This window comes from Panulirus ornatus, chromosome 20, assembly GCF_036320965.1.
Source record: "Panulirus ornatus isolate Po-2019 chromosome 20, ASM3632096v1, whole genome shotgun sequence".
NCBI classification, from domain to species: Eukaryota; Metazoa; Arthropoda; class Malacostraca; order Decapoda; family Palinuridae; genus Panulirus; species Panulirus ornatus.
The window spans coordinates 59907490-59920184 of record NC_092243.1 but is presented as its reverse complement, the minus strand read 5'-3'; the positions used below and the strand labels follow the sequence as shown (position 1 = coordinate 59920184).

General features: G+C 40.1%; 1 protein-coding gene across 2 annotated transcripts in view; it reads right to left on the bottom strand.

The window, feature by feature from the left end:
- The window catches only part of AspRS-m (aspartyl-tRNA synthetase, mitochondrial), a 66160-nt gene that overhangs the window by 28572 nt on the left and 24893 nt on the right, over window positions 1–12695 (bottom strand). For both annotated transcript variants that reach the window (XM_071675036.1, XM_071675035.1), the window contains exons 8-10: window positions 11649–11828; window positions 6290–6397; window positions 3443–3661 (exon numbers count right to left, since the gene is read on the bottom strand). In XM_071675036.1, coding sequence (XP_071531137.1) covers window positions 3443–3661; window positions 6290–6397; window positions 11649–11828 — 507 coding nt within the window. The remainder of the gene's footprint in view (window positions 1–3442; window positions 3662–6289; window positions 6398–11648; window positions 11829–12695) is intronic.

The following is a 12695-nucleotide window of genomic DNA, read 5'->3' as shown; positions in this document are numbered from 1 at the left end:
GCCCCTTCACTGATGTTCCCATTTGTTCTCTTGTCTCACGCACGTCATTTACCTCCTTCTAAAACATCTTTTTATTCTCCTTAAAATTTAATGATACTCTCTCACCTCAACTCTCATTTGCCCTTGCATCTTTCTCTTGCCCTCCGGCCACTTTCTTTTATACATTTCCCAGTCATTTGCACTCCTTCCTTGCAAGTATCAACCAAACACCTCTCTTTTTTCTTCCACTAACAACTTTACTTCTTCATCTCACCACTCTACCCTTTCTACCTGCCCACCTCCCATCCTTCTCATGCCGCATGCATGTTTTGCACATACCGTCTTTGCTTCCCTAAATACACATCCCATTCCTCACCCACTCCCCTCATCATTTGCTCTCACCTTTTGCTATTCTACATTCAATCTCTCCTGGTACTTCCTAACACAAGTCTCCTTTCCAAGTTCACTTACTCTCACCACTCTCTTCTCCCCAACATTCTCTCTTCATTCCTGTCACCATCCCGCCACTCATGAAATGACACCCTCTCCCCCCTGCACGCACGAGAGGTGGCGCTAGGAAAAGACAACAAAGGCAACATTCGTTTACACTCAGTCTCTAGCTGTCATGTATAATGCCCTGAAACCACAGCTCCCTTTCCACATCCAGGCCCCACAAAACTTTCCATGGTTTATCCCAGATGCTTCACATGCCCTGGTTCAATCCATTGACAGCAAATTGACCCCATTATACCACATCGTTCCAATTCACTCTATTCCTTGCACGCCTTTCCTGCATGTTCAGGCCCCAAATAAATCAATGAATATATATATTTCCTTGCGCTACCTCGCAAACGTGGGAGACAGCGACAAAGCAAAATAATAATAATAATAATTTTTTTTTTTTTTTTTGCTTTGTCGCTGTCTCCCGCGTTTGCGAGGTAACGCAGGGAAACAGACGAAAGAAATGGCCCAACCCACCCCCATACACAATGTATTTGCATACATGTCCACACATGCAAATATACATACCTATACATCTCAATGTACACATATATATACACACACAGACACATACATATATACCCATGCACACAATTCACACTGTCTCCCTTTATTCATTCCCATCGCCACCTCGCCACACATGGAATACCATCCCCCTCCCCCCCTCATGTGTGCGAGGTAGCACTAGGAAAAGACAACAAAGGCCCCATTCGTTCACACTCAGTCTCTAGCTGTCATGCAATAATGCCCGAAACCACAGCTCCCTTTCCACATCCAGGCCCCACACAACTTTCCATGGTTTACCCCAGACGCTTCACATGCCCTGATTCAATCCACTGACAGCACGTCAACCCCGGTATACCACATCGATCCAATTCACTCTATTCCTTGCCCGCCTTTCACCCTCCTGCATGTTCAGGCCCCAATCACACAAAATCTTTTTCACTCCATCTTCCCACCTCCAATTTGGTCTCCCACTTCTCCTCGTTCCCTCCACCTCCTACACATATATCCTCTTGGTCAATCTTTCTTCACTCATTCTCTCCATGTGCCCAAACCATTTCAAAACACCCTCTTCTGCTCTCTCAACCATGCTCTTTTTATTTCCACACATCTCTCTTACCCTTACATTACTTACTCAATCAAACACCTCACACCACACATTGTCCTCAAACATCTCATTTCCAGCACATCCACCCTCCTGCGCACAACTCTATCCATAGCCCACGCCTCGCAACCATACAACATTGTTGGAACCACTATTCCTTCAAACATACCCATTTTTGCTTTCCGAGATAATGTTCTCAACTTCCACGCATTCTTCAAGGCTCCCAGGATTTTCGCCCCCTCCCCCACCCTATGATTCACTTCCGCTTCCATGGTTCCATTCGCTGCCAGATCCACTCCCAGATATCTAAAACACTTTACTTCCAGTTTTTCTCCATTCAAACTTACCTCCCAACTGACTTGACCCTCAACCCTACTGTACCTAATAACCTTGCTCTTATTCACATTTACTCTTAACTTTCTTCTTTCACACACTTTACCAAACTCAGTCACCAGCTTCTGCAGTTTCTCACATGAATCAGCCACCAGCGCTGTACCATCAGCGAACAACAACTGACTCACTTCCCAAGCTCTCTCATCCACAACAGACTTCATACTTGCCCCTCTTTCCAAAACTCTTGCATTCACCTCCCTAACAACCCCATCCATAAACAAATTAAACAACCATGGAGACATCACACAACCCTGCCGCAAACCTACATTCACTGAGAACCAATCACTTTCCTCTCTTCCTACACGTACACATGCTTTACATCCTTGATAAAAACTTTTCACTGATTCTAACAACTTGCCTCCCACACCATATATTCTTAATTCCTTCCACAGAGCATCTCTCTCTCTCTCTCTCTCTCTCTCTCTCTCTCTATATATATATATATATATATATATATATATTTTCTTTTTTGCTATGTCGCTGTCTCTCGCGTTTGCGAGGTAGCGCAAGGAAACAGACGAAAGAAATGGCCCAACCCACCCCCATACACATGTATATACATACGTCCACACACACAAATATACATACCTACACAGCTTTCCATGGTTTACCCCAGACGTTTCACATGCCCTGATTCAATCCACTGACAGCACGTCAACCCCGGTATACCACATCGATCCAATTCACTCTATTCCTTGCCCGCCTTTCACCCTCCTACGTTAATGGAGTTTGGTAGGATTTGGTTTCAGTGCATTATATATGACAGCATGAGACTGAAGATATGGAAATGAGATAACTGTCAGTCTATTCCTGACACTTCCTCACAAAGGCAGGAAAAGTACTTGCATATAAAATAAAAATTCTGGAGAGATTGGTGGTTTCAAGAATGCGATGAGATGGCATAATGTGCACTTGACTGCGAAGCGTAGTTTCATATGGGTGTACGTCAGGTGGGGTGGAGTTTAAGATGGACTGGAATGACTGCAAATATGGTGATTGTTAAGTCTGTGCATATTCTTAGTCAGTGTCATGTATGTTGGGAAGGAAAGATCTGTAACTACAGGTTGCTGAGGTAAGAAGCCATGGTAAGCATTCTTTTCTACTTGAAAGGTGGTAGATGGATGTAAAGCAGTTTGGGTAAAGATTGCCAAGAACACAAGTAAGCTTCTTCCATACGTATTTTTGTTGCTTTGTAAGTATTTTTGTAAGTATTCCTGTAAGTATTTTTGTTTCTATGTATAGGTAATGAATGTTTCTGGTTATCAGGCAATTGGAGACTGTTCTGAGAGATCAGTTTTGCATAGTTTTCAGCTTTCCTATTTTTGTTAATGACAGGATGGATGATCAGGCAAGTCAAGCATAATTAAGGAAGAAAAAGAAATGTTTGTAGAGAGTACACCAAACATACACATTCATACCTCACATTTAAAATGTAACTATACTGAAATTTCAACAACCTACCACATTACGTGTAAGGCCCACAGCCAAAACTAAAACATCTCCTGCTTCTGCCCCAAGATTTTTAATCAGATCCGTCTGGCTTGCAGCGCTCATCTTTTTAGCAAGAGCCCCCTTCAGCTTGAGGTCATCTTGAACATAAAACAATGACACACCAGGATTGTTGTATTCCCTTCTTGCCAGATCTTCCCATGATGATGAAAGCTTCCTGGAAATCTCAGTCTGAAAGAAAGTCACATATATTCTATATATCTATTATACTTAATTGCTGCCTCCCACATTAGAAAGTCACATATATATTCTATATATCTATTATACTTAATCGCTACCTCCCATGTTAGTGAGGTAGTGCAAGGAAACAGACAAGGAATGGCCCAACCCACCAACATACACACGCACATATACATACATATATACATACATATATTCATACACAGACATATACACATGTACATATTCAAACCTGCTGCCTTCATCCATTCCCATTGCAGTGAAAAGTTTTTCCCAGGGATCTAAGACATATGTACAAGCAGGAAGAGAGGAGAGTGACTGGTTCCCAGTGAATGTCGGTTTGCAGCAGGGGTGTTTGATGTCCCAATAGTTGTTGAATTTGTTTAAGGATGGGGTGGTTAGGGAGGTAAATGAAAGAGTTTTGGAGAGAGGGGCAAGTATGCACTTTGTTGGGGATGAAAGGGCCTGGGTAGCGAGTCAGTTGTTGTTTGCCGATGATACAGCTCTATTGGCTGATTCATTTGAGAAACTGCACAAGTTGGTGACTGAGTTTTGAAAAGTGTGTGAAAGGAGAAAGTTGAGAGTAAATGTGAATAAGAGCAAGGTTATTAGGTTCAGTAGGGTTAAAGAACAAGTTAATTGAGATGTATGTTTGAATGGAGAAAAACTGGAGGAAGTGAAAGTGTTTTAGATATCTGGGAGTAGACTTAGCAGGGAATGGAACCATGGAAGCGGTAGTGAATCACATCAGTCTCCCATGTAGTACAGAGTCAAATCCAGATACAAATAATCCACCCAGTCTACCCTTTTTTTCTAAGACAAAGCTCACTCTCTAGTAGAAATATAAGAGATTCATATCATATGACCTCTTTTCCCTAATATTGTCCTGTCTCTCGCCTACATAATATCTCCTCTGCAGAAAGTCATCAATTTGCTTTCTGATTTTTTTCAGAAACATACAGATCAAACTCATCAGTGTGACCATTCTGAAGTTCAGTGTCTTCCTGGTCACCTTTCTTAGAGATAAGTATGAACTTGCCCTTTTCCACTCCCTTGGCACTTTGTGTGATCACTATTCTTGTTATCACTATTTGTGTGTTATGGGGAGTTTCCCACTTCGTAAACTAAAATCCTATGAATGTGTTGGAAACTTGTTGTTGGTAAACTAAAATCCAAAGCATATGCTGGAAACATTCTGTTGATAACCAAAAATCCTAAGAATATGTTGGAAACATATTGTTGGTACACTAAAGTCCTAAAAATACATTGCCCCGCCCTTTATCTTAATCTGATATATATGTACCATGTATCTATTCCTATTTATTTTTATTTATTTATTTTGCTTTGTCACTGTCTCCCGCATTAGCGAGGTAGCGCAAGGAAACAGACGAAAGAATGGCCCAACCCACCCCCATACACATGTATATATATACACGTCCACACACGCAAATATACATACCTATACATCTCAATGTACACATATATACACACAGACATATACATATATACATATGTACATAATTCATAATGTCTGCCTTTATTTATTCCCATCGCCACCCCGCCACACATGGAATAACAACCCCCTCCCCCTCATGTGTGCGAGGTAGCGCTAGGAAAAGACAACAAAGGCCCCATTCGTTCACACTCAGTCTCTAGCTGTCATGTAATAATGCACCAAAACCACAGCTCCCTTTCCACATCCAGGCCCCACAGAACTTTCCATGGTTTACCCCAGACGCTTCACATGCCCTGGTTCACTTCACATGCCCTGGTTCAATCCACTGACAGAACATCGACCCCAGTATACCACATCGTTCCAATTCACTCTATTCCTTGCACACCTTTCACCCTCCTGCATGTTCAGACCTCGATCACTCAAAATCTTTTTCACTCCATCTTTCCACCTCCAATTTGGTCTCCCACTTCTCCTCATTCCCTCCACCTCTGACACATATATGCTCTTGGTCAATCTTTCCTCACTCATTCTCTCCATGTGACCAAACCATTTCAAAACACCCTCTTCGGTTCTCTCAACCACACTCTTTTTATTTCCACACATCTCTCTTACCCTTACATTACTTACTCAATCAAACCACCTCACACCACATATTGTCCTCAAACATCTCATTTCCAGCACATCCACCCTCCTGCGCACAACTCTATCCATAGCCCACGCCTCGCAACCATACAACATTGTTGGAACCACTATTCCTTCAAACATACCCGTTTTTGCTTTCCGAGATAATGTTCTCAACTTCCACACATTCTTCAAGGCTCCCAGAATTTTCACCCCCTCCCCCAACCTATGATTCACTTCCACTTCCATGGTTCCATCCGCTGCCAGATCCGCTGTATCTATTCCTATTTGTGTATAAACACACACACAAACACACACACATATATATACACCAAGGCCTAATCCAGGTACCTACTTCATGACCAGCCCCTGAGGGATGATGGAATGGGTGTGGGTTAACTGTTGTCATGCCCAGAATTAGAAACCATGCAGTACCCTGCTGACTCATGGTCAGCAATGATATCCACTTCACCATGGAGGTCCATGTTTGTGGGATAGTGTGGGTCTTGGGGGATGAGGAATAAGCAAACATATATCTTTACCTGTCCACCTGGGATGACAAAAGCATGAGCTGTGTTCCCATGTTCAGAGGCAGCATTTTCCAGTACTGTGGCTCCACAGCCTCTGAGAAGGTGAGTAACATCTTGAAGCTGAAATATACATGCACAGGAGGTAATTCAATTTTTCTGTATACAAAATCATGCTTTCCCTAATCAAAATTTTTAATCAGAATTAACTTCTGTGAGAAATTTCTTTTCATATCAGATGTCCTCTTTTAAACATTTCTCCTTGTTTGTCTGCCAACATTTCAAAACAGTTTACTTTCACCTTCAGAACCTAGGAAAAGAACAAAAAAATGCTATATAATAAAACTGTTTTTGTACTGGATGGGAAAACATGCAGAAATAACGAAAGAAAATACATTATGTTCCTTTTGTCAATTTGTTAGTAGACACTCAAAAAAATTAAGCATATTATGTCCTATCATCTCTCTTCTGCACATAGATTACCTCTCTTCAACTTCTAACCTCTTCACTCTTACACTGATTCCACTCAGAATATTTCAAATCACTCTCCCTCTTCTCCTCACTCTACTGCTCTTTCTCACAATGACCAATCTCTTTCCTAATCAGGACATGTGCAGCATCTCTGAATGAGAAAATAGTAATCTGGATACAATGAACTGTGCTACACTGCAGTCTTTACTTATATCTCTTTCTTAATGTCACTCATTTTCCTGTGTTCATTTTCAAAACATTACAATACATCTCTACACTGACATCAACCAAATATTTGACACTGACATCAGCCAAATCTTTGACACTGTCCTGGAAATTAAAAAAAAAATCAATATCACAAAATTGACTTCCAAAAAGCTGGTACTGCTGTAGAGGAACCATTTTAATTTCTCTTGTCAGCAACAATTTTACACCTACATAGGTTATGTTAACTTAGTCCAGAGTATAGCCCACATATTTGGGGTGGCTGTTCCTCCACCTCTTTATCAACCATTGACCAGTCGATTCAAAACCCTTTTATCTAATTAATTCTCCAGGCATCTCTTCTCTCCAGCCATTCTTTCCAGTTTGAAGTGACGCTGTTGTCCTCTCCTGATTCTACAGGTATCATTTCAGCCACTTCTCTCATGAGCTTCCTGCATGTGTCTCTGCCACCAGAGTATGGATCTACAGCATGTGCCTTGTTGTTACTGGAGACCAACCATTCAAGGACTTCCCATTATGATATCATTTTTTTTTTCCCCTGAACAGTGAAGCTATGGAATTCTCTTCCTTCTTTTGTCTTTCACTCCTCCTGTAACCTAAGGCTCCAGTCATGGACAAAATTCCACATCAAAGCCGGGCCTTAATTGAAATATAGGAAGAATTGTGAAAAGGGAAAAGAAAAGACAAGGTAAAGTATTTACAAATTTTGGAGGACCTGTCTTTTGAAATATGCCAGGCCATACTTATTAGGAAAGAATGAGAAGGTAGAGAGTTCCAAAGCTTCAATGTGTAGGAAAAGAAGCAGGTATCAAAATGGTCCATCCTTGAGTTGCTGATGACCACACAATAAACATGTGACACAGCAGCTTGCCAAGTATCGCGCGGTCTACCTAATGGTAGGAGCACACAAGCAGCCAGCTCTCGGGAGCAAAAACCAAAGTAATACCTATAAAAAAGTGAACCAATATTGCAGCATAGGGCAAGGGGGTCAAGTTTGAAAGTTATCCTGGGACAGTTTATAAGTCAGACCACTTTAAACTCAACTCTGTCAAGTAAGGATACAGAGCTAGAACCATCCCAAATGTGAGAGCAGTACTCCATACAAGGATGAATCAATCCCTTGAGTATACGGAGCAACTGTTCAAGAGAGAAATTTCAACATCTAAACGGAACACCCAGTTTCTTAGAGGCAGACTTAGCTATCCCTGTAATGTGGGGTTTCCAAGAAAGACTGAACGTTACAGCAATACCAAGTATGTTCACTGAGTTAAGAGGTGGAATCACAGAACCATCATAGGAGAGACGAGAGCTGTGAGGAGTTTCCGATAGAGAGATGGGAAGAAACTGGGTCTTGGAGGCATTACACTTAACAAGATTTTGTGTACCTCACTGGGATAACCTATCCAAAACTGAGTTTACTGAAGAAGCTGTGTCAAGACAAGATGCAGATCAAGTGATAGAAGAAGGAGCAGAATTGAAGGATGTGAATGAATGCAGTGCAGCATTGAGTCATCAGCAGATGAGTGAATTGGATTATTTGTGAAGGAGAGGAAATCAGTGAGAAAAAAGGAGAAAAAAATGTAGGGGACAGGACAGAACCTTGAGGGACACCACTTTTGATGGAGAAAAAGGGGAAGGCTGATCCATCAACAACCACAAGGCTAGATCAGCTGGAGAGGAAGAGAGATATGAAGGAGCAAAGTTAGGGAGGGAAGACAAAAGAGGAGAGCTTAGAGATGAGACCACGATGCTACTACACATGACTCCCTAAAATCTTTCAGAGATGATGACCAGATATTAGTAGGTTAGAAAAGAATATCACCAGTGTTTCCTGCCTTATGGAAACCATACTGGTTATCAGAGAGAAGACTGATTTTCTTATATCCTATTTCCTTTTCACCCAAGATGGCTATGACTGGGGCATGTTGTGCCCATGCCATGTTGGTCTCTATATAAAAAAGTAATAGGAAAAGAAAATATACTGCATATAGCTACATTACAATGAATGACTCTGAAATGGCCAAGATCTGAGTTTGTAAGGCCAAGGTATCATAAAGCACTTAACTCTGTGGCCTCCCTTGTCATCGAAGAACCCATCTGAGGTAGGCTGAATGAATGAATGTAACAGGAAAGACCCTTCAGAGAAGAAGGAAGAAGGGGGAAGAAAAAATGAGGATGAATTCGTTTTCATGAAGTGAGAACAGTGGAAGGGAAAGAGCCAGGACTTGACACAACATGCATTGAATGGGTTTGTGTTTGACAAAACCAGATCAGACAAATGAAGACAGGTCATGTTTAGCATGTGTGGATGTGCATTCTTTTCTTTTAAGAAGCAAGGAGGAGGATGTGCATGGAGTGGATTGTTTCTACATATGACGCTAGTAACTGGGTATGCCAACACTAACTTTGTAAGGATTTGGTGTTGATAAGTTATCAATAAGTGCAGTTGCCTGGTTTACTATAATAAGCTCAAGGAAGTTTGTGGCAGGTCTATTGAAGATATAAATGTAGTTTATCCAAATGAGATTATTGAAGTCTAGAGTCATTATGAAGCTTAAAACACTCCCATTGTTTGTCAAAAAAAATCATCAAAAGATGTTTAGAATTTAGAGTTTTGATCTCTCATGTAATTGTGCAGTCCTAATAAAATTACTGTTTGATGTTAAAAATCAATCTTGGTGCTTTATTCTGAATGATCTGAAATACATAAGCTTGTGCTTGTTGCATATTCTAATGCAACTAGAGCATTTGGTTGTATTTGCATCTCTAAATCTATACAGTTTCAAGAATTCTGCTCTTGAAATAGCTACCCTAGATTAAGTATGCTAGTTCATTCTCGATTAATGTCAAAATTCAGGCCGAGTCCAGCATTGGTGAGTGTGACGTGGATGGGAGAATGACAAAGTACATCAGAGTGCAGGAAAAGATTAATTAGGTTTGTTTCTCTCATATGTTGAAACAGAAAAATTGGGATTTTGCAGGTCTAATATTATTCTCCATTTTAGCTCCCATAATGAAATGTGGTCAAACTCTTTCTGAACGTTTTGGCTGAAATTAGTATTGGTAATAGCTCTCAATAATTGTCCAACATTCTTTAAAGCAAGTACCTGATCCACACTCCTCTACCACTCCTAAAACCAAATTGCTGCTTCACTCTCTCAATCACCACTCTCCCATACTACAAACTTATACCTATGTAATCTGAAAACTCATCTTTGTTCCCCCTTGCCTTTAAGTGAAAATATATACTATACATATTCATGTAAGAGTTTAACCTTTGAAACTAATTCTCATGGTTTAAAATTTATGCACAGGCTTCTACAAGATTAAAATTTTTGAAAGGCTGAAAGTAATATTCAATCTATGTCCAGAGTACATGAAACTGACACCAAAACTAAAACCAAAGTGATGTCTAACCCCACACCAGCAAAAAAGACATACCGTCCTAATAATAGTCTGTTCAATCACATTTCCTCATTCAATTTGTTCTCATTCAATCTTTTACATTTACAAAGATACTGCCTATATGTCAGCAGAAGCTGCACTGGAGCATCATAGATACAAAGATGTGTAATTCATTCCCATCATCATCTCTGCAGGATAAGTGAGAGTGATTGTACTATTGAAGATTTAATACCCAAATGCATCTAGTTCTCCATTCTTATCTTAGCTTTGAAATTGTGGCTTGAATTTTCAAAATGTGAATATATGCCAGGAGATGTTACTGGACCCACATATGCAGGCATCTGCAGACACTTAAGGAGTGAAGGAACTGGTTACAGATAATGATGAGAGACATAACATGGGAAGAAATAAAAGGATTAAAGGTCTTAGAAAATGGAAAGTTAAAGATGGAGTGGTAAATAGGATGGTAAAGAGGGGGAGTGAAACTGTCGTAGAGTGGAAAGTTAAAGATGGAGTGGTAAATAGGATGGTAAAGAGGGGGAGTGAAACTGTCGTAGAGTGGATCTGAAAAGACAAAAAAAATGGTGCCTAACAATTTGAAAATGGCAGCAAATGTTTTACTCTATACAGTATTACATACCCAAAATATGAAAATATGATCAATACTGTAGTAGCAATATTCCTAAAGAACATATAAACAAAACACAACTTACCTTAAATTACCAGATCAACCTAAGACTGACAATCACTGACAGTGTATGTTAGCATGAGGCAACAGCAATAAGAAACAAGCAAGATATGTGGTGAGCACTGTATGACAGCCCTGCCTCAAGCAAAATTCATCATAAATACTCATAGTTTCATCATAAATACTCATAGTTAAGTAGGGGTACCTTCCAATTCAATTTTCCTAATTAAATGGGGGGATCAGGTACATACAGCCTTCTGCCATCACACACACACACACACACACACACACACACACACACACACACACACACATTATCAACTCTTGTCCAGTATGTTTAAATGAAACATAGTTGCCAAATCTATAGAATATAAAAATGATTCTTACATTTTCACTTTACACACTAAGTCGATCAATGAGATGATACCAATGTCTATTTGGGAACATTATGTAATGCTGTGAATATCATGGAATGCATTCATAACTATGGTAAATAGTCAAAAAAACATTTAAAGTGAATGAAGCAAATTGAAAAAGAAAAATATAACAAGCTTTGAAAATGATAATAACAGTAGAATCCCTTACTTTCCAATCAAATCTTGTGTCAGGTTTATCAACTCCATACATGGTCATAGCCTCAGTGTATGTCATGATGGGAAATGGTGCATGAATAGTGGGCAGCTGAATGGGCCAAGAATAAACGAGGAGGTTCTCTATCAGATGCTGTACTTCTCCCATCACCACATCTGCCATCTCTAGGTCCACCTGTGAAAAAACAGCTTTTCAGAAAATAATTTGGACACTGTGAAAATAGGTTGACTAATATATCACACCTCATAATCAAAACAATTTAGAACTACAGGACATCAATTACCAAGAGACCCTTAATATGTCCATGAAAGCATTTGCTATCCATGAGGTATATCCTAAGGCTTTGCCTAAGAGGAGATGCCCGAGATGCACTCCTAACATCTACCGAGCACAGACTTTGGAGGTCTTCCACCCCTAAAGTTTGCAAAGGGCCTAAGTTGCTGAGTTTGGTCACTGGTTGACCAAGTTGTTTGAAACCATTGCCCACAAGCCCACATAACCACAACAGCCTGACTGATCTGGTACGCTCTGTAAATAGATTTACAGGGATTTCTTGAATTTCTCCATCACAGTATTTCTGATGGGCGAAGGCAATATGTTAAATATTCTAGAGCCCTATGTACAAAGACTTTTCTCTCTTTGTGCTTATCACACCTTTTTTAAAAGACTTTTCTCTCTTTGTGCTTATCATACCTTTTTTTACTTTAGTAGCAATATCTTCCAGTGTCTTCCATGACTACTGCACCACATCTATTACTTCAACTGTCAGCCTGAGTAGAAGTTCTATTTTAAGTCCGGATCAATATTCTCCACACATCACCACCCAAGAAAGTAGGAACTGCACTAAACAATGAATCAAATTTTCTTGTAAAAAGTAGGACTTGTGGCTCTACCTATCAAAAGCTACCATCCTGGAAGCATTTCAAACTTTATTCACTCCAGCAATCACAATGACCTGTTTTTCTGTTCAAATTTCAGGAATCATCAAGAAGGTATAGTGTTTGCTCACATACAGTTGTTGGTAAATTCTCTTTTTTCATA